At 40.8% G+C, this 23,389-nt stretch overlaps 1 protein-coding gene and 1 long non-coding RNA gene across 5 annotated transcripts in view; one reads left to right on the top strand and one right to left on the bottom strand.

The window, feature by feature from the left end:
• The window catches only part of ncor2 (nuclear receptor corepressor 2), a 110,794-nt gene that overhangs the window by 21,966 nt on the left and 65,439 nt on the right, over positions 1-23,389 (top strand). For all 4 annotated transcript variants that reach the window (XM_015972096.3, XM_015972093.3, XM_015972095.3 and 1 more), the window contains exons 2-3: positions 19,382-19,577; positions 20,248-20,363. In XM_015972096.3, the coding sequence (XP_015827582.3) occupies positions 19,473-19,577; positions 20,248-20,363 (221 nt within the window). In that variant the 5' untranslated portion in view covers positions 19,382-19,472. The remainder of the gene's footprint in view (positions 1-19,381; positions 19,578-20,247; positions 20,364-23,389) is intronic.
• Positions 10,314-11,292, bottom strand: LOC139063756 (uncharacterized). Its single transcript, XR_011517108.1, has 2 exons — positions 11,115-11,292; positions 10,314-10,542 (listed from the first exon to the last, which is right to left on the bottom strand). It is a non-coding gene; the product is annotated as an uncharacterized lncRNA (long non-coding RNA).

Here is a 23,389-nt window from a genome sequence, read left to right as displayed (position 1 = left end):
TATTTGATTATTTTCCTCAGCTCTATTTAATTGTGTGAAAATGTAGCACGTTTAAAAAAAAATACCGCGATAATACCGAAAACCGTGATAATTTTGGTCACAATAACCGTGAGGTTAAATTTTCACACCATGACAATCCTAATACAGACCATTTTAGATTAGGTTACATTTCCTTTATTCCCAGATTATGTAGTTTGTAGCACTCATTATAATGTTGTAGAAATTTCTGGCCAATCCACGTGATCGGTATCGGTGATCGGTATCGGTGATCAGCATTCTTTGATATCGGTATCGGTGATCGGCAGCAAAAAACCTGATCGGTGCATCCCTAATGCACGCACGCACGCACGCACGCACGCACGCACGCACGCACGCACGCACACACACACACACACACACACACACACACACACACACACACACACAGTAACGGATCTCTCTGTGCTTGCTACACTGTTGCTCATGTTTCTTCAGTACTCCCTAGGTTTTCTTCAGTTCGCCTCTTTTTAAAGTTACTTTAAAGATATTTAAAGTTAAATTTTTCGTAACGTACGTGGTGCATTTGACAAGACAGAGCTGAAAACGGCTTGTGATGCGTCAGTCACTATCTCCGCTCCGGTTGTTTTTTTTTTCTCTCTCTCTCTCCTCCCTCAGGATCCACTCCCTCTTTCCTATTCACTCTCTTTCTCTTTCTTTACATTTTTTAATCACAATTGTCTTATTTTTTGCTCATTTTAAATATATTTTAATCATTTTCTAAATTCTTTTTTTCTATTTTACATGTTTGGTTTTTGTGAAGCGCCCCGTGATTTTTATCTTGAGAGGCGCTATAGAAAAGATCTTTTCTTCTCTCTCTCTCTCTCTCTCTCTCTCTCTCTCCTCTCTCTTCTCTCTTTCTTTCTTCTCTCTCTCTCTCTCTCTCTCTCTCTCTCTCTTAATTCATGCACTTAAATATTAATGTTCTGATTTTATTGAAAAACGTGTTCTGTAATAGTTCCTTTACTATTGTGATCAAAAACATTTAATCTCAACTCTGAGGCTGCTCTGTAAATAGTTTTCAAATAAACAATACACATAGCAACTTCTGATCAGACTTAAAATAACATATTGGTTAAACTACACCCATTTCTGGGTTAGGCCACGCCCACTCCGAGTTCAGATACGGATACAAATAGTGGTGTACTCGCTCATCCCTAATATATATATATATATATATATATATATATATATATATATATATATATATATTTTTTTTTTCTCAAGATAGTTTGAAGTGAGTTAACTTTTAAATATTTTACAGGAGGAAAAATATTAAGATATATATTGTATATCGGAATTCAGCAAAACAAGATATTTAACACATTTATTTCATTTTGTTGTGTGAAAAGAAACTTCGCCATTGATGTGCAAGAGCAGAGATGGAATTTTTCATTGTGTTTTCCCAATGTTGATGTTATTGTGGAAGTGGTGTACTGTGAGACTCTGGGGGAGAGGTTGGGTGGGTTGTGGTTAAAAGCGGTGACTGCATCCTTTACCATGCTGGATTCTGGCTGTCAGAGTTAACTCTCCTCACACACTTCAGTTGCTGGTGACAACAGATTTCCTTTGTGAAAGTTGAGCTTGGGTAACGTTCACTTGGTCTAGGCCCTAGGGTGTTGAGTGTTCTCTAAACGTGTCTCGAAGCTGCCTGTTTTTAATTTTGAGTTAGAGATCACCACAGTAGTTGAAACTACTTCCTGCTGTTTGTAATTTAAACAGACCGCCTTGCTAAATTTACTGGCTCTCCTGCTTGGATTTCCTCTTTTTTCTTTCATTGTGTTTTGTGAGTTTTTCATGCACGACTGAACAATTGAAATCTGTGTCAAGTAATATTGAGTGAGATGGGTTTGTGGCATCATCCAGCTTGTTATGATGGACCTATTGGCTGTTTGTACTTTTTACAGTGAAATGGGTTGTTCATCTGTAGCTCTTTAAAAACAAAACTATCTGGTGAGTCAGACTTTCTGATCTGTAACTGGAGTGCGTTCCTCAGTTTTGCCAGAACCACTAAATCCTGATCCCTCCCTCCAGAGCTTTCCATTCATCCTGGACACCTCTAACAACAACTGGTCAGCTGATCTGAGAGACCGAGAGGTTGTGCAAGAGCAGTAGCTCAGAGGTAGTGTAGGCAAGACCTTTTAGGGTCTAAAAATAAATAAGAATTCAAATTTTTTATGCTTTAAAATAAAACAGAAACACACACACACAGCTTAAAGGTTGTTTCATATTTCTTTTCCATCTTGGTAGTGAAATGGGATCGACCTGGTAGATAGTTGTCATGGTATCCTGGGTTGAGCTGCTTGATCATCTCTTTGAAACCTTGCTCACCGACCATGGACAGGAGTCTCACAACCAACATGCTCACAATGGCCTCGGTCAGGACGTTAGCTTGCTGAGGTGTGCACGTAGCAAACTCGTCCATTGAAGAGGAGCACTTTAACACTGTAACGTAGCGGGATGAAATAAATCATTAGTGTTTGAAATTAGAGCAAAAATACATGACATATAAACGTGTTCTAAAGGTAATAAAATCGCCACCACTACTGGTGTTGCTACAGCTGTGAATACAAGTAGCTTTCTGTTGATGTTACCAGCTAACAAGAGTTAAACTTATCGCAGCGACTCTTTGTCATTTTTTCTTTGTATAATGCTCCCTAACTTTCGAACTTTGTTGCAGACTTGCCATGTTTTCTTTCTCTGGTGACAAAGGTTAATTTGGATGGCCACCACTACTGCTCCTGCGCTTTGGCGCTAAAGCGGCGGCTGAGCCACAGGGCTGAGCAGAGAGGCAGTAAGCAACTGTCGAATGTGCCACAGCAGGCGAGATGTTTATAAAATAAACAACGTGTCGACTATTAAATTAATCTACTATTTTATTTGTCGACATTGTCATGACGAGTCGACTAATCATGGCAGCCCTAACATCATTATGCATCTGTGTAAGGGCTCTCCAGCAGGCTCTCAGAGGAAGACGGAGACATGCTTAAATTTTTAACTATCCTTCAAAAGTGGTGGAGACCGCAAGCTTGGGATTAGGGCTGAAACAAATCATCGAATGATTTGATTAATTCAATTCCTTGATTCATTCTTTACTGATTACAAGCTTTGTTAAATGTGCACACCACAGTCTGAACACATTTTACTGGCACACTATTAGCTAATGCTAAGCTAACGCGTAGCACGCTCTCGATCAAGTGGAGTTCAGAAAAAAACTTAATGGTTGTGGGTAACAAGATTCTACCACCGAAAGAAAAATCCCCACCATGTTGTTTGTGGGGAGTTCATGAATGATAAAGGTGCGTTATGTAGAAATGAAGTAAATGTAGAAATAAAGTAAAAATGACATACTGTGGTGAAATGTGGTGCCACTTTAAACAAATCTGGAGCTTCGTCAAATTAAAATTGTCTGCACTGCAGTATTAGCTCGCAGGAGACACGGCAACCCCACACTCACTGATGGTAAACAGTAGTTACGTTGCTCCTTCCTTTTTTTTGAAAGGAGAAAAACTGACAATCCCCACAGCCAGCTGAATATGAAATATGTTTTAATATAACCTTCCTTCCAAAATGAGTGAAACATTAGGCTCTTTCGGGATTTTCTCACTGTAATATTCTCACTATAGTCTTACATACTGCACCTTTAAGTGACAGTGTGATGTAGATCTGTCAGGCTTTTTACAGTTTATTTTCTTTCAGAAGCTAATCCATGAGATAGGTGTAGGAGATAGGGTTGTCACTGTGAGAAAATTTAACCTCACGGTTATTGTGACCAAAATTATCACGGTTTTTGGTATTATCGCGGTATATTTTTAAACATGTTACATTTTCTAAATAAACCCTGTATATCAGGAAAATATTATACTCGGTTTGTGTCTTAACTTTTGCCTAAAATGTGTTATTTTGTAATTATGTTGTTTATTTGTTTACATTTTTCCTCTTTAGTCTTTAAAATTCCAATATTTGCCCATATCGTCTTATTTTTTGTCTGTTTGATGTCATCATTTTAAAAATATTAGATCAGATGATACTCAGTACTCAAGTAGCCTTCTAATCAGATACTTTTTTTACCCTTACTTGAGTAATAAACCCAATATCAGGAAAATATTGTCCTCGGTTTGTGTCCTTCCTGTGAGCTTTGCAGATGTGGGAAAATGTCATCAGGCAGTAATCATTGTTAAATTCATAATTATTCTCGGAGAGAGACCAACTCTTATCTGCCCCTGGGAGCCCCGTAATGCATAGCGTCATTTCAACATGGGGTGTCCGCGACACGGTTTATATGCAGGTAGCGGTGCTGCGGCTGCTTTATATAGTGACTCGTTGCATTCTCCCTCAACCCAAATCCTCGGATCACGCATTTGAGCTAAAATGCTAACGTTAGCTTGCCTTGCGTTGACTGTAGAGTTGTGGGAGATGGTCACGCAGATGTGTCATGAGATTTGAAGCGTTGCTGCCTTTCACAGACACTTTTTCTGCACGTGCTGCAAAGAGGATAGCCATCTTCTATCAACTGTCCCTCGGCATTCTTCAAATATCCAAAAAATGCCCGTACTTCCCACTTTGTCTTCTTTGAGGGATAATAAATGTCCTGAGTGTTGCCGTCTCCTCCTTTGACCATTATTTCAGCTTTAGCTTCAAGAAAGTTTTGGCTGTAAACAACAAAGTGCGCGTGTGCCGCCGGCAACTTCAGCAGATGATACGGTGGCTGGTAAGGGTCACCACGCCTACACCGCAGCCAAGGTAATCCACCGAGATAATATATTTTTTAAAAAACAAGACGGTTATTATTATTGTCAACTTTTTTTACCGGGGTTTACCGCTACATCGGTTACCGTGACAACCCTAGTAGGAGACAATTTTTATGTTCAGCCTGCCTGAAAAACTCAATGACCGATTATAATTTAAATTTAAATATGTTTTTTCAGGGTTTCACTCCTTTAAACAATATTGTACAAATATCGGCTGAACAACTCTTATAATCTCTGAAACCATTACTGAAGCTTCCATAGTTTAATTTTTCACTCTTTAATCTGGTCTGATATGGAATAAGGTCAAGTTTGGGAGTGAAGCAGTCTGCAGCTACTGATAAATGCTGAAGGTCAGAGATTTACCAAGAACACAGCAAAAGCTTTGCCTCTGATAAAACTGCATGGATGCTGGTAGGAAAACCACGATAACATTTAGTAAAATAATAACTTGATGTATTATCTCTGTAAAATCTTGGTGACATGTTTGGTTTGTTGTACAACAGGAACATGACCTTCTTAGCTTTTAGATTAAAACTGCTGTTTTTAAAATCATTCATTCATTCACCACCTTTATTTAACCTGGTAAGACCCATTGAGATTAGAACCTTTTTTGCAAAGGTGACCTGGCCAAGAGGTGCAATGTGAATGCTGCATATGCATACTGAAACATACAGTACAGATCTAAAAATTCAACTACATATTAAAACAAGGGGAAGCCCTTACAAAAATCTACGACAACGACATTAACAGTGACACAAAAACAAAGATACTTAAATACACAATCATCAAGGTATCTATATTAATTTTAGCCCACGAAAGTTATCAGTAATTACTCACAGTAGTAAAACACAAGCAGCTTTCTGTCTGAGTGTTTACGCGATCACGAATAATTTTCAAGAAATGTGAGTCACCGAGTTCATGTTTAAAAATACCTGGGCCTCTGACCAGGAACTTGGAGCTTGATAAGTAAACGATTTCTTCCCTAATTCTGTTCTCATGTGCGGTGTAACAAAATTCAAGAGCTTTTCAGATCGCAAATTATAGCCCGACTGGACATCTGGACAACGGGTGGTTTATGTCTGTTTTAATGTGGCTGGGAAGCTCACTACTGAGGTCTAGGTTGAGTGAAAGAAGAGGGCAGGCAAGCTTGAGCCCCCTTTGCCAGGGTCCTTCTGTAATGAGGCTCCAGGGAGATAAATCCTTATGAGGCCTGACAGGGTGCCACATTCCTAGGCTTGCAGTCCCTCCTCACATCAGCTCTGCTCTCTAGGGCACGCTTTCATAAACTCCTGTTTGTTGCCCATCTGAATCTTTTGCCTATTATATTTCCCCTCTGTTGTCATTATTATTCTTTCCAGATTTTAACTGAAATTCCACCTGTTATAGTTGAAGTAATTTGGGTCGGATCTGAAGTGTCAGATACAAATTGTAAGTGTGTGTGTGTGTGTGTATGTGCGTGCCACAGCAGACATCCACATGCTCATTTTATTGGATCAGCTGCACCACGCTGTACCTCTTAAGGCTCAACACTAGGGCTGCAAAAACGAATCGATAAATTCGATGAAAATCGATTACTAAAAGCGTTGGCAACGAATTGCGTCATCGATTCGTTGTGTCGCACAACTTTTCCAAAAGCGGCCCCCCCCCCTCTTCCCGCCCGCCGTTGCGCGCAGAGCAAGTCAGATCAGCGCGAGGGAGAGCCGGCAGATCAGCGCGAGGTTCGCACTGCTGCGAACCGGTTCCGCCCAAGGCCGGATTAACTGGGCAATTGCCCAGGGCCCACGAACTCTAAAGGGCCCAGGGCACGAGCACAATACTGTATCTATAATTTACCGCTTTATGAGGACTATGGTTACCGTACATTCCGTTTTCCCCGGACTTGTCCACTTTTCACTCTGTCCGGGCGTCCGGACTGCGGGTTCTTGTATTGATGAAAATGTCCGGCTTTTCATCCAGGAGCAGGGATCGAATTATGGGGGAGCTGTATATCCTACACATCAGGGGAGCCGGAAAAAAGTTTTCTATATTATATCATTTTTGGACTCTTTTGAGCAGAGAGCGGCACAGCGCATTGTTGCGCAGCGATCCAGGCAGCTGCTTCCAGCGCACGGTCCATTCTCAAAGTGGCGCAACCAAAAAACTATAATTGGCACACGATCGTTCATGTCTGCACATGTTCTCTATTTTCTGTCTTATTTGTGCCTGAAGCGCGCTACTGCGGAGCTCATCACCTGTGCTGTGGTGATGTCACCTCACACAGCATCGAAAACGTGCTCTGCGCTTTGCGGTCAGGAGATCCCTTTGATCTGCTCAAAAGTAACTGAGGAGGTGAAAAGGTAAGAATCCAGGCAACAGATTTTCTGGAGAATTAAGAGGAGATGCAGGAAGATGAGAGACAGAGTACAGGAAAATAGTTAAATAAAAACAAGAAAACAAAACAGTGTTGAAAAGTAAAATGTAGGTAGATTTATCTCCACTACACATTTTTACCAGTAAAAAACAATAAATTATACACATGTCATATTTATACATCTGATACAATTCAGATCACGTTCAAAACTCAGTCACACACCCAGGGCCGTTTCAAGACATTTTGGGGGCCAAGCCCCCCCCCCCCATAACTAGCTCCCCAGAAGCCTCTGTGTAGTTCATACCCTCTCCAGTAGTGTTCGTTATACGGTGTTTATAAAAGCCCCTCAGACATTACTGACATGTTCTAATTTTATCAGATGAAAAACTAAATTATCAGACATGCTGTCTCATCTGCTTCTTTTCTAAACTTGCAAAAAGTAACAAAACTATTTGAAAGCCACTATTTGTGGATTCTCTGAAAGTTTCCATGGAGTGTGGGACAACTCATTTTTTCATTGATCCTATCGTCTAATCTCACAGCTGAAACAAGCATCCTTAATGATCTGTGCACAGGAAGCTTACCGATGCTGTAGTAAAACAAAAGCTATAATAATTTATTATTAATAAAACCTTGTTGCAGCACTAAAGCAGAAAAATGAGATTTTGCATTAAATATGCAAAATATTTACATATGAATTGTTTTAGAGCCCTTTTATTGGCAGAATCTGATATTAATTTAGTTCTTACAAAAAATGGGTCCCAACATGGTTTGTGTGGCGTTGCCATAGTGTGACGTCATAGGCACAGATCCCCTGTCCTCTTGTTTGGAAATGGAAATATGGTCACCCTATTAAACAAACTGTCCACCTGGGCTTTTGCGCTGCACAGAGACGCTTCGCTGCCTATGACTGAACGTCAGTTGAGAGTCAGTCTCATGCAGACTGACCAATGAAGAGAGGGCCTCAAGTTAAGACCCTCTCCTCATTGGTCAGTCCACACGAAGTGGGTCAAAGGTTACTCTGGGCGGGTTACGTGTTGTCAGGCATTCAAGTATTGAGTATATTTACCGCATATTACAGTAAAATATTCTGTATGTGACCACATTATGGTGATCCTTGGGTCGTGATGATGGAGCCCTTGAATATTGTTGCCCAAGGTACAACAAAGTGTTAATCTGGCCCTGGTTCCGCCGTCACATTCCCGCAGAAACTGGTTGATCACACCGGGGCCAGACTACTAGCATGTGCTTTTACAACCACAATGTCCTCGGAAGCAAAAACACTTTTAAAAGGGAGGGAGGAGTCCTAACTGTTGCTGCAGGCATGGTGTGTGAGAGTGCAGTTATATACTGGTTAATATATTTTTGGGTTCAGTTGCTTTCATGTGGCCTAATGTGAGTCTATTTGGGATAATTGGAATGATCAGCAGCATTTCTTGAGGTGACTTTATGGCAGTTGCCCAGGGCATCATAACAAGGAGGATGGCATTCATTTACTTTTGTTTTATTTGGTATTTTTTCAGTCATTTTTGGAAATAGTGATCAATTTTGATTAATTCACAGCCTATGTTTAATTACATTTAAAAATTAGTTGTTTGACATCCCCAGTTATAATAAATGTCAACAGATGAGATCAAACAAAACAGATGAGAATTGCCCTAAAGCTGTTTAACTTGGACCAAGCATTTTAGGTCACAGATAGATGTAGCTTAGGGTCTCTGTCTATACACCTTATAAGGCAATTTAGGTGATGGCATGTTGTTTTTCTGCTATTGAACTGTTTTCTAATAATGTTGTGTTAAATAAAGTGAAGGAAGGAGAGAAATAACGTTTCCCTAGCAGTTTTTAAAAATTTCCCCATGTAATCCGATTAATCGATTAATCGTGTCGAGACCCCATCCGATTCATCGATTATCCAAATAATCGTTTGTTGCAGCCCTACTCAACACATCGGTTCAGATAATGCACTTGTTTGTTTACTCTTCATTCAAAACAAAAAACAAAGTAATTGTTGAGTGACCTCAAAGGAAAAGCTAAAAATGGTCAGTTATGGCAAAAAGGTTAGCTGAAACAACACCGCCTAAATGCATCCGAAATGCAAAGTTTAGGAATTTTCCCAATCTGTCAGCACACGCTGCCACACCACCTTTATCTCTTACCTAACAGTGTAGTATTTACTGTTCTTTATTCCTATTCAGTTTGATTTACAAAGGCAAGTTTTCTTTTGTTATAAGTTACTTCAACTGTCAGAATTATTACTAGGGATGCACGCTTTCAAATAGGGCTGCACAATATATCGAAAAATTATCGTCATCGCGATAACAGAACGTGCGATAGGCCTATCGCAAAACACGTCAAAAACGGCGAAAAATGTTTGGTTCAAACATTTCCATCCGTGTCATACATCAACTTTTTGTAAACCAGCTCTGTTTTTTACGCGGAAGTATTATTTGACCAATCAAATGTAGCCCCTCTGATATGCGGCCAATCAGATGGGTCCGTTCACGTAATACGCCCGCCCCCTACGTAGACCCTTACCCCAAAATTCCACTATCTCCGCTTCCTGCTTTCCGCTGCCGCTCGCTTCCCTTGTTTGTCATGCTGGCTCAGATTAACGAACGCACTTTGTGCTGAGGTTTCTGGAATCAGCGCTGCTTTCAAACGTGAACGTGAGTCCGCTCGGTGTCGTTAAGCAGCTGATAGTAACCGCGCTGACTCCGACACGTGCCGTTGAACCAACCCACCTACCGTCATGTCGCTAGTGTTCCACCGGGTGGTGACGTTAGCCCCAGGCTCCGGTTAGATCCAGCTAAAAGGCTACAGCACTCTCCTCCCAGTCCCACCCTGCTAAAGAGGGCCTGGAAAAGTTCCCCCACACATCAAAGTGAATTTTCATTTATGAGCTTTTATAACCTTGTTATTCAGGATAGTTGATTTGCAGCTGCACATAAACTGTCAGTCAGAAGCTCTGCTAGCCAGTTATCTTAAGAGGAACTAGTTCAATTTGTTAGCTTGTTATCAGAATTAGGGCTGCCACTAACGATTATTTTCATAATCGATTAATCTGTCGATTATTTTTTTCGATTAATCGATTAATCGGTTTGTTATTGTTTAGCTATTTAACCTATACAAGTGATGAATACATTTCAGTTAAGAAAAAGAAAAACATAAGAGAATTGTGCAGTTGACTGCAATCTATTTTATTGCACATGACCACAGTCAGCAGTGTAAAATGAGCTAAACAGTGCAAAATATCAGTCCAGAATAATTTTTTGGCATCAAAATATAAGAGGTAAATTCCATAAAAAATAATGTAGAATCTGGAATAGAGTTTGTAAGTGGTATGCATTGCTGGGGGTGAGTGTCTTGTTCCCCATGTAGTTGTCCATCGTTGCTTGTTTTTTTCTGCATAAGAAACGCAAATAAACTGAATTAAGTACACATATAAAATAAAGCAGCACACACACTACAACACTAAATCAATATTACATTATTTGAATTAATTAACAATATACAGTGATCATTTATTTTGACAAAAATGTGTTGTGAGGCGTTTTACAGCGTTAGATAGTAAAACAGCCTTTTAATAGTTAAAAAAAGGACTTTCTGAATTTCTCCTGTATTTAAAAATTGAAAGCGTACAACTATGCCGCGTTATATTCACCTGGACACAGCTCGTCTGTATATTTTTCTCCGCGGAGTTGTCCTTTTTTGAATGAGGAACACAGTTATGGGTTTGTGCCGTTTTTCTCTTAACGAGAACATTCTTATAAACAGACGTGCTAAATTTGGCAAGTGCATGATTCACAACACGGAGGAGATTCACGATTGCATCTAGTCAATCAGAAGTAGAACACCGTAAACTGACGCGGCAAAAAAAAAAAAAAAAAACATGTTTAACATCCACTATAACGAACTCAGCTAACACTAAGTCCCAAATGTGTTCTGCGTTAGCTTGTTTATTTTCTGTTACTTACCGGACATTCCTCTGCTGCATCAGCCCCCACGTTTTCGTCTCAAATGTTCACTTAGGGACGTCGTGCTTCCGTCGTGCCATGGTTTTTGCATATTTTGTAGGTCACCGGTCTTTTCAAGGCATCTAGTGAAGTGCTCCCATACTCGTGAGGTTTTTGTCCGGGGTTTCTCTTGTTTTGTTGCTTCTATTTTTCTTCCGTATTTGTTGTTGATCCGCCATCTATCACAGCAAGATGCGCGTCAGTAACGTGATACGTCATGAAAACCGAGGGCACTTATTGGCTAATTTCTTCTTCTACGGCCCCACTGGTAGATCAGTGGCTCATTACTGCCACACACTGGCGGCAAATTTAACAGATTGTAACCGATGTCAGATTGTGGTAAAAAATAGACTTTATGCGGTAAAATATGATTATTAAACAACTAATCGATGACTAAAAAAGTTGTTAACTATTTTAATAATCGATTATAATCGATTAAATCGATTAGTTGTTTCAGCTCTAATCAGAATCATAGTTGCAGTTTCATCATCTGAGCTGCTTTTTAAGATCTAGGTAAACTTGTTCAATTTGGGGTTAAAAACAAACGTTTTCACATATTTTCCATGTAGTTTTTTTTGCCAGTTCCTCTTCTGAAAGGTAGACAATTGTTTTTCTCTTTCCCTCAGAAAATCTTAATATTCTCCTAGTTTGGCCCAGCACAGTTCACTTCCCAATTGCAGCAACAGCCTTATATCAGAACCACATAAGTGGAGAAAATGTTCAGTAGCAATGGGAGAGTTTGCTGTTGCATTTAAGTGATGTTAACTATTATTTAACATTTAAACTTATTTTCTGATATTTTTTATTTATTCAAAAAACCCTGGTAAAGGATGTTTTTCTGTATTTGGAGCATCAGAAAAAGTTTTATGGTGGAGGTGATGTTTTAAAGTCACTGAGAAACTGCATGCATGCAGTTTGTTGTTTTGCTGCTAAAACAGAAGCAGGTGCAGCTGCATATTTTTGCAATAAAAATGTAATAGCTGGTTAACGCCCCAACACACACAATAGTTTGCCCCCACTCTTTAAGTACGCTTTTTGAACTACTGGTTCAATGAATTTATGTTTGTACAGAGGATAATATTTACCGAAAATAAGTATGAAAATGCACCCAGACAGTTTTCTATAGTGAATTTGTGAGTTAATTCAGAAACATTCCTCGTATTTAAGATCTGCACTTGCCTGTTATGACATCCTAAAAATTACCTAGTTTTATCATCAATTTAATGCTAAGCAGTGGATAATTACAAAGTATTTATTTTGCATTCATCCTTTTGGCGATAGGGCTGTCGCGGTTGAGGAATTCCCCCTGCGGTGATTCAGGGTGGCTTAATATTGCGGTGTGCGATATTATTGCAGCACTTTTTTTTATTGCAGTACTATCTAAACATAATGTTTTCACATTTAAAAAAGGTAAAAAATTGCCGTGCCTTCTTTTATAACACTTTACTGAATGCAGATCAAAGGGCAGTAACAACACAGATCGCAGTAACGTTTGTTTCTCCGACAGTCGGAGTCCGACTGAACTTAAAAACAACAAAATTCAGGAGAAGGTTAAACTTTTAAATGCAAATTTGGCTGCTGCATCTAACAAATAAGAAACAAGTCCCCATTTTGTTTAGTTGTTTAAAATCAAGCATAAAAAATTACATGTACCGGGCGCAGGGCACTATCATTTCACTTTCACACACACGAATGACGGTGATTTATAGCTCGGTCATGTCCTTGTTACCCACAAGGAAAACCAGCATGTTAACCATATACGGTTTGAGAGAGGATCTGAGAGGGGTGGCGACATTTCCAGCAACGCTGAAAATCCTCTCGGATGGTGCGCTCGTTGCACTAACGCACACACACGTACTTGCGTGCGACTGGCGAGCAAAGGGAATCTCTCCCGGTTGTTGCTCCACCATGTCAGGGGTGTTTCTTTAGGGTGGATGCATTCCTCCTGCAGGTAGCGAGTGAGCTCCAGCTCAGCTCAAACTCTCTTCGGGACAGTTGCAGAAGCAGTGCTTGTCCGGGACTTCAGCAGGTCTCCGAGCGTTTATTTATTTATTTATTTTTTGCCGCTGGTGGCAGCTCTGTGTCGGCCAAGGACTCTGGCTGCGCAGCAGCTGACGTACTGAAAACCAAAGTGCTCCGAAAGGAGCGAAGTAACGTTTCGTTTTGATACCAGTGCAGCCATCCTTCTCAACATGCATCATTGAGTTGAATCAAGTTCAGTAATCGCGGTGGCCCATGATGCAGCGTGGTGGGTTTCTTCATATTGCGATATTTCATTTTTGCGGTTACCGTGACAGCCCTATTTTGCGACAATTTGCTTCAAAGTATCTAATTTGTAATGTTTGTGTATTTTTTCCAATACCAGTGAATGAAAATTGTGGAGATGCACGTTTTCCAAAATGTATTTAACCGGCTATTTATGCTCCTCAACGGTTAATAGCTGGTTAACCGGAAACCAATTTGATAGCGGCACTCTTGCACCCTCTAGTGGCACAAAATATATTACATCATAACGCAGCAGAAGTACTTGAAGCAGGTAACCGGGCAAAATTATTTTACCTGATTATAACATTAACAGCAATTAACCGATTTACTTTGTGCATCCCTGGAAAATAGTCATCTGTTGTATATGGTATGGAGCAAAATATTCTACATAATCTAAATTTTATTACATCTTGTTTTCATTAAATCAGATTTTCCAGGAAAAGTTGAAGTGGTCTTATTCAGTCATTTCCCAGGCTTCTGAAAGACTTCAGGTTTTTTAGTTTACTTTTGGATTTTTCTGAATCAATTTCCCTCTGGGATTAATAGTGTTTTTGAATAGAATAGAATAGAATTGAGTTGAATTTAGGATTACAGTTTTTAATCTAATGGTCAGTTCTTGTACCGGTCCAATAAAACACATCAAGCAATCTGCTTAAAATGAGGAGTGTTATTAGGTCGAGGACACAAGATCAAGTTTTTCTACTGAAATATATCTTCATCAGGTGAACAAGATGAGGGAGCATCACACATTCAGGCAGCCCGGAGTGCTGGTTCTCCCATTTAAAGAGGGGACTGCAGGCTGGTTTCTAGCTACAGCTGGGAGGGTGCACGTTTTCCTAAATTTGTTTCACTGATTATTGAAAACATTTAATTTAATGCTCGATTAACCATAAACTCCCCCTTTAGAAGAAACACCTTTTGAATATTTTTATGCCTGAATAATTAAAAAGATTAAAAATAACAAAAATTATCAGTTGAAAGACTGATAATGAATGGAGATAAAAGCAGTCGTCATCTGCAAAAGTACTGAAGAATAAATGGTAAATGGCCTGTATTTGATATAGCGCCTTCTAGAGTCCTGGAACCCCCCAAGGCGCTTTACAACACAAATCAGTCATTCACCCATTCACACACACATTCACACCCTGGTGGGGATGAGCTACGATGTAGCCACAGCTGCCCTGGGGCGCACTGACAGAGGCGAGGCTGCCGAGCACTGGCGCCACCGGTCCCTCCGACCACTACCAGCAGGCAACGTGGGTTAAGTGTCTTGCCCAAGGACACAACGACAGCGACAGACTGAGCGGGGCTCGAACCTGCGACCTTCCGATTACGGGGCGAGCACTTAACTCCTGTGCCACCGTCGCCCATAATTGATGATACCTATGAAAAAAGACCAAGACAGACTTTTTATGAACCAAAATGTAAACTTTTGGAGGTTATTCAAGGTATTTGCACAATTAGAATAGTTTCAGTGTCTTATTGACTGTTTTAATTGACAAAATAGACATAATGTGCATATTTGAGTGGATGTGAATGTTTGGTGTTTAATCTTTTAAACACATTTTCAGTTTTTTTTTTAGAAAGAGGTCATCTGATTTTAAACCTGTAGTAGTTCTTCTGCGTTGAATAGGAACTGATTAGATGCACCGTTGGCACTCGTTCCTGTTTATGCCTAACAGAGATCACCTTTTCTTACTGATTTATTTAGTTAAAAACCAGCTCAGAAATAGAACCACCTGATGTGGAGTTCTGTTTAGTTATTCTGAACATGGATGGTAAACAACGAGGCCTTCTTACTTTTGAATCCATTTCTTTTAGAGCTCGACTGTGAAGCTACCAAGTCGTACTAGACAGAGATTTGATTTACTGTTTATGTCAGTGGAACTATGCTGTTGTTTGAAGTGTGCCTCCTGCTCCTCTTGGCAGGCTGGAAGCTGTCTGTGTGCTTTGTGCTAGTATTTCCACAGCCATTCCTAAAATGGAGTGGGAGGGTGGGGGGTAAACGGATGAAATATTGGCTTGCACCAGCGAAGGCTGAGGCCCTCTACTCTGTGGAAAAGGCGAGAGCAAAATAGAACAGAGGCGAGTAGAGCAAGGGAGGGAGGTGACTGAGTTCATTTGCAGTGTTGGCAGCGAGCCACAGACCTGCCTGTGGGTGTCTGTAGCAGTGCCAGCGCATGTGTTTAGCCTCTTGTCTGGAAGGCCCCATTCACCTCAAAGTTGATGTCAGATCTTTTTCATTGATTCGGTCCTTTCGTCTTGATTTAGAATTGTTGGCCCTCCATGGATCTTGTGACTGTTCAGACTTGTTTTCATCCATCTTAGAGGAACTTCTTTGGGCTGGACAGTCATCAGAGGGCAGCTGCTAAGAAGAATGACACATCTGACTCCTCTTATTCTTCCCATTGTTGAGAATTATGCATATTCTTTAAATATATCTTTTTTTTCCTTCTTACTGAATATTTAATCAGGGATCATTTCTAATTCCCTTACGATCTTAGTTCTGACTGCTCTGACATCAGCTTTGACTAGTCTGGGGAAAATATTTCAGACTACAGATCACAATTACAGAGACTTTCAGCAATGTTTTTCCCATCTCATGGCCTCTGTGTTTACAGAGCTGCTCTGTGTCTTAAAGCCAGAGCCATGTTCAGCCTTTCGTAATAGAGCCTTTTGCGTAACTGCAGTCAAGTGACAATTTGTGTTTGTGACAGTTGAGCAGGAAGGAGAAGGGTAGAAAGTGCCTCTCTTTGTGTTATAGGAAAAAAATAAACCACACCTGTCAGCCAGTGGAGACCGGCACATTAGCTTTTGTCTTACGTTATACATACCGGCGCAACAAGGGGTGTACCTTTTAGTGTTTTCAAGTGTTCATTTCTTCTGGTTTAAACAGATTAACATGTTGCAGTTAGAAACAATGAAAGTTTATTAACCAACTACAGAAGTAGCTGACCTGGCATAAATGCTAAATACTAAATTATATCCACTAACTGATATGAGTGAAAGGTAGTTTTTTTGTCATGGCAGAAGTGTTTCTGTAAATTTAATGTTTGTTTTAAATGAGCAGTTTTTGCCATCAAACTGTTGACTAAATATTAGGGATGAACAATAAATTGGCATCAATATCGGTATTGGCAGATGTTAACGATTTTTTAACAAATCTGTGTCGTTCCCATAAGTAAAGCTGTGCCGATATTAACAACCAATATTTTTTCAGTCTTGTCTCTGTGTGTTTGTTTTAGAGGGTGAGGTGGTGATGATGTGTATCTGATGATGTGTATATATCTAAATGACAAGTTACAGTGAAGCCATTTTCAAGCAACTGCATTGGTATTGGTTCCTGGTATCAGCTAACTTTTACCATCCCTACCTATGCTCCTTCCTGATCGGTAAAGCCCTTCGCTGCCAGCGTTTCTCACCATTTTTACTGTTTTTTTAAGAGTCACAGAATGTTGCACTCTAGGATGATGTCGACGCCAAAACAACCAAAACAAATCGTAGAATCACCTCTTACATCAGGAAGAATCTGCGCGTTTTGAGCATTATCCGTTCCTTCGTAATCCGTTGTTGAAATGTGATCGGCAGAAGCTTTTCTGGTTTGCGCCTCACTTTTTGTTTTACAGCAGCAGCCCAAAACGATCTCCTAACACATGGATTCTCTGCTTCTTGATCACGTGATGTGTGACATATGTGGATGAAGATTGGCTTTAGAGCTGAGATGTTTTTTCTCACAGTGCGGGGGCTCGTTCCGATGCCCACACAGTAAAAACATGCAAATGACGACTTTAGTCTTCATTGGCAGTGAATGAGTTAAGAGGCGCTATATAAAAGATTGTTTTCTTTCTTTCTTTTTCATTACCTTAGTGCAATGCTATCTTAGCACTAAGCTAGTGGTCTTGTCCATCAGCTTGAGTTTGAATTATTCCCACACTTTGGAAACTTTTTGGGGTTTTCTCTGGGTGTCGTCATGCCTTTTGCATTCACTCCGTTGCTTGGTCTTCTAACTGTATGATCGGTTAGAGCTGCATTAGCAGAACAAGCACGCTTGTTGTAAAATAACTGGAAGGAGAATGTATAACCCGGAAGTGAACATAAATGAAGTGTCGATTTACAAAATAAAAGTTGACTATTTGTTTCAATTGATTTAATCAAATTATTCGAGTATTCGTTTAAGCCCTAACTGACTTCTATCTGAAAGTAGTTTTTCTTGTGGTCCAGGAGGCATTTGGTTAGGCACAAAGAGATCTCAGACACAGTAATCAGGATTGACCTGATTTTAAAATTTCCTTCTCAAATTAAAACTATTTCAGCTGAAAACAACGATCTTTAATCTACATTTCTGCTGCTCTGTTTCTGGTTTTGTGCTTTACTTGTTGCTAAAATCTGAACAGTCAGAATCCAGTTTCTCTAGCTAGATCCAGAGAAACAAGGTTTCTGATCTCTCTGTTGACTAAATCAGAAGAATAACTGCCCTGATGTCACCTGGTCATACTAGACACCGATAAACTTCTTACAGCTTGTGGAATTCAACTTATCTTTTAACATAAGTTTTTTCTTTATCTTATTCACGTGTTCAGTAAAGTTTAACCACATACAGCTAAATAATAAAATGTGAATATGTTTGGTGATTTAAAATGATCCATCAGCAAAAATCTTCTGAAGAGACAGAATTACTGAGACCCAGCCTCTGGTTTTCTGTTCTTGTGATAATCAGGTTAAGACGGTGTTGCTGATTTCAGTTCCTGTTGACATTAAGGATGCATTGTCAGTTAGATGATAAGAAATCTAATAAAAGTAACAAGATACTTGTTTAAATTATAGAAATAGTTATGTTAAAGTGGGGGATCTGTGGAATGTTTATGAATAGTTAATCTTACCTGCTGTTATTTTAATGACCTCAGTTTGCACAAATGCATTTGTTCTAACAAGGTTGGCAAGCAAAAGGCTAGTCCGAGTGTGGTCAAGTCCAAAGTGGATTGCAGTTAGTAAATGATAACTGTTATCTCAAACAATTGTTGTTATATTTATGCTGTTAAAAATAAACCTATGCACAACAACTTGGTTATTCTGGCAGAAATGTTGGACAGTTCCCTCAGAAACGCCCTGGGCTGTGTTTACGGTGCTACAGCTAGCTGCTGCACTCGCAAATAATCCAAGAAATCCATGTAAATGTCCCCACCAGTAGGTGCTCAGCCAAGCTAACATCATTATTTTATTTTAGCAACATGGATTTGAGATTACTACACAGGGTTAAGGATCTGTGTGTGTTTACGAGTCGGCAAATGTGTAAATTAAATTTGGTCCAGAAGGCAAAGCTATTAAATAAGAATGTACATTTAGTGGAGATGAACAAAGAAAACCTTTGACGCTTAAACGTTTCCAACTTTAGACCATAGTCTTTGAGCTGGGCTACAGCTGATTCCTGTGTCTTTTGTGCCCTGATTTGCGTGTCCAGTATAATTTTAGACCACTTATTTGTTTAACATTTTCCTCGTCACATACCTTTGTCTCGTCATATCTAGGGTTGTTTCATATAAGTCTCTGTGCTTAGGTTTAGATGAGATGATTTAGAGCAAACATATCTTGCCTCTAACAGATTTGTACCCAGTTGCGGGCTTCCTTGGCTGATATCTGTGTGTGAGTTCTCAGTTTGAGGACAGTGGGCTATTCAGCAAGCGGCAGAGTGGGGGTTGAGTCTAGCAGGTGCAGCGGCTTACTCTTATAGTCGAAGCAATGGAGGGGGGAGCAGCTGTGGCAAGGAGCTGAGGATTTTCTGATTTCCGGAGTAGACAGCCACACACACTCTAGCCTCTAGGTACTCTGGAGGTGCTAGCCAGAAAACACTCAATTGTTCCTCTACTTCTAAGCAATTACATTGATTATTTCCCTGCTACGATATTTTCACTGACGCTGCTTAAATAAAATCTAATTTTTACCTTTTTGTCCTCCTCTACTCACAGGTTGCAGGCTAAGAGACGCGGCCGATAATGCACGGCGTCTGCTTCACAGCCACATCCTCTTCCTGCCTGTAGAGGAAGCGGCTGTGCCAGCATGTCCTCCCATCCCCAGCCTGTGCCTCATGGCCGGAGAGCTGTGGATGCACGGCACCTGCCAAACCCTGTTACCTTACCGCTGCAGCTGCAACGGGCACACCCGGTAAGAGGCTTTGCACTAGATGCATTTAGAGGAACCACCTGTATTGGGGAATTATCTTGTAGATAAGGTGCACCTCAGGCTGCTGTAGCCTCAAACCAAGACCAGCTCGCTCTCTTCTATGTTCATTCAGCAGAAGCATTCCCAGGTTACAAAGTGGTGCTCTGGAACGGTTTCCTCATTAGATGTTTGAGTTTAAAGTTCATGCTGTTGTTGTGGAGTTGCATTAAGGCCTTCCTCATTATTTCAACCAACATTCCCCAATTATGAAGATTACATTCTTCCACACACCAGGGACAAAGCTGTCTGCTTCAAAGAGCAGACCTCTAGCTGAACTTAAGGTGCCTTCAGTGACCTCCAGTGTTTGCTGAGCTTACTTTGTTGTTGCCTGGCAGGAGAATTCAAGGCTTTCCCCCACAGAATCCCCACAGCTGCACCTGCCACCGCCACTTGTCATTAATTGCTGGAGACAATGAGGTTTGATGGGCGTCAATCCTCCATAAGCAGGGACGCGGGCTACAGTAGCATCTTATATTACAAGAGAAACCATGCAGGAAACTATGAAAATGTTGTTCCAGAATTATATATTTAAATAAAAATTTAGTAAGAGATGGTATTACTGTGACCTTTGTGTCTCTAATAAGCTCAAACATGCTGTGTTTCTATGTTTTAGGACGTGGGACTGGTCGACTACCACACTCACCATGCCAGGGACTACAGCTCGCACCTGGCCCAACCCCACCGACGCCGACCTTCCTTACTCTCAGAATTCCAGCCAGGGAATGAAAGGTTGGAGCTCCATTCCTAAATTTATGATGATTTCTTTGAGTCAGTGTCTCACTGGCCTCAACTAGATGGAGACACATGCTTGTTAGAACTGAATTTTCAGTTAGGATCACACTAAATCGGTCATTTAACACAGAAATTTCATTAATGGATGAGGGAGGAAACTGCTAACAATCATCTGACCCATTTTCTTGTCACAGTTTACTCTCAAAGTTTCATAATTATGTCCCAAGATGTTAGCTGACTCATTTTATTTCAAATTAAATCATACCTTTCTCAAAGTTGTCTCATTTCTTTAATTCACAGAAGCTAAATTGAGATCCTAGCTGCAGAGATTGCACTTTAAGAAAAACATTATTCTGCATTTTTTTAACATGTTCAAAAAGGTACAACAAGAACTCATGGCTTTAAAGGGAACTGAGAACCCTCATAAATAATTTGAGACATTTTAGAAACTCCCACGCAAAAACCATTTGCGATTTGTCAGCAGCAGTCCAAACTAGGGTTGCAACAAATGATTATTTAGATCATCGATGAATCAGGTGGGGTCTCGACTCGATTAATCAGATTGAACGGGAAAATTCAAATCAAATCCAATTAAACTTTATTTATAAAGCCCTTTTCATACAAGAAGTGTAACTCAAAGTGCTCAAAAGTGGAAATACTAGTAACATTTAATTTCTACTGCTAAAATTGTAATGGTGACTTAATTATTATGTACAGTTTGGCAAAAATCCAGTTTAAATTATGTTCACAGACAGACGCGTTTGTGCATTATATGCTACAGTGGCTTGCCATCATCCTGAAGAGGTGTTTAGCCGAGCAGACTTGAACCTGACAGTGGTTCTGCTCCAGCGTTGCAGACAGCTAAGAATAAACAGGATGGTGAGGTCTCTTCTTCCGCTTGTAAAGTTTAGATGTTCTTAGTTTCACGACCATCAAGTTTTTTCGGAACCCCATTTTATCGTGAGCGTGCTACCCGGTAGCATTAGCTAATCTGCCTGTAGTTGCGCTTATGAGCCTAAACCGTTTCTGCCTTTGTGTCTTTGCTGGTTTCTCTGTTTTCCTCCACACCATCTAGATTCTGTTCCAAGTGTGTCTTTCCTCATCAAAACATCGGTTTTCTCTCTCGTTCTGATCTGCCTTGGTCTGCTCTGTTGCCTCCTACACATAAGCTGCGCACATTGACTGTTAAATAAAGGTTGCACGACACGAAAAAAAGTTGCACAACACAACAAGTCAATGACGAAATGCATTGCCAATCGCAGGAGATAGGCACCAGCACCCTGTGGCCCTGCATGGACAAGTGGGTATAGAAAATGGATGGATGGATGCATCATTCTGTTTTAAACCTTTTACAGCAAGATAGGCCCATTAATGATTACAATATAACCCATGTTATGTTGCACATGTTGTATGTTGCATATGTTATTTTCTTGAGACATTTTATCAACCCATAAATCCTTTTTAAGAGTCACAGAATGTTGCACGCTAGGATGATGCCTATCTCCAGCGGTCAATGGGCAATCAGGCGGGGTACACCCTGGACAAAGTGCCAGTCCATCACAGGGCAAGCAGAGACACACAGGACAAACAATCATCATGCACACACACACTCACACCTAAGGATAATTTGGACAGACCGATCAACCTAACAGTCATGTTTTTGGACTGTGGGAGGAAGCCGGAGTACCCGGAGAGAACCCACGCATGCACAGGGAGAACATGCAAACTCCATGCAGAAAGATCCCAGGACGGGAAGCGAACCCAGGACCTTCTTGCTGCAAGGCAACAGCTCTAACCACTGCGCCACTGCGCAGCCCCTTTTCTGTGGCCGTCTCCAAGTTTAGGTCCTCCACCACCTCTCTTACCCATGGTGTCCCACAAGGTTTTGTGCTGGGGCCTCTGCTCTTCCTCCTCTATCTGCTTCCTCTTCAGCACATCCTGAGCTCCTTCAAAGGAATCTCCTACCATCTTTACACAGATGACATCCAACTGTACATCTCCTTTAAGCCCTATGAGATGTCTAAGCTGCAGCTGTTACACACCTGCTTAGACTATCAAAACCTGGATGGCTGGGAGCTTTCTTCAGCTGAATGAAGATAAGACTGAGATCCTCATCTGTGCCCCAGACAAGCTGGTTCCCAAAGTCAGAGACTCTCTTGGTCAGCTTGCTACTCACACCAAACCTTCCGTCAGGAATCTTGGCATGACCTTTGACCCAGCTCTCACCCTGGATTCTCATGTCAGTTCTCTTGTTCGCTCTTCCTTCTTCCATCTCAGGAACGTTGCTAAGCTGAGTCCCATTCTGTCCCGCTCTGAACTTGAGACAGTTATCCACACCTTCATCTCCTCATGCTTAGGCTACTGTAACTCTCTTTTCACGTGTCTGAGCAGAACCTCCCTGAACCGTCTACAGGTGGTTCAGAATGCCTGTGCTCGGCTTCTGACCAAGTCCTCCAAACACACCCACATCACCCGGCATCTCCTCCAGCTTCATTGGCTGCCGTCAACTTCAGGGTTCATTTCAAGATCCTGGTTCTGGTCTATAGGGCCTTACATGGACAAGCACCATTTTACATGGGTGATCTTCTTAGTCCCTACACCCCCAGCAGGTCCCTGAGGTCCAGTGATCAAAGCCTACTAGTTGTGCAGCGCACCAGGCTAAAGACCAAAGGTGACAGATCATTTGCTGCTGTGGCCCCCAGACTCTGGAACTCTCTCCCCCTGAGCCTGAGATCAGTGGACTCAGTGGTCTTTAAAAAGCAGCTGAAGACTTGCATGTTCAGGCTGGCTTTTGTGTGACCTTCATCACCCTCTCCTTGTTCTGCTCTCCCTACCTATTCCACCTTCCTCAGGATCCACTGATTTCCCTCTTTCCTATTCACTCTCTCTCTTTGTATACATTTTTAATCACAATTGTCTTATTTTTTTGCTCATTTCAAATATATTTTTAATCATTTTCTAAATTTGTTTTTATATTTTTACATTTTTTTTGTTTTTGTGAAGCACCTCATGATTTTATTTGC

Source organism: Nothobranchius furzeri, chromosome 17, assembly GCF_043380555.1.
Source record: "Nothobranchius furzeri strain GRZ-AD chromosome 17, NfurGRZ-RIMD1, whole genome shotgun sequence".
Taxonomy (NCBI): domain Eukaryota; kingdom Metazoa; phylum Chordata; class Actinopteri; order Cyprinodontiformes; family Nothobranchiidae; genus Nothobranchius; species Nothobranchius furzeri.
This window is presented reverse-complemented; position numbering and strand designations above follow the sequence as displayed.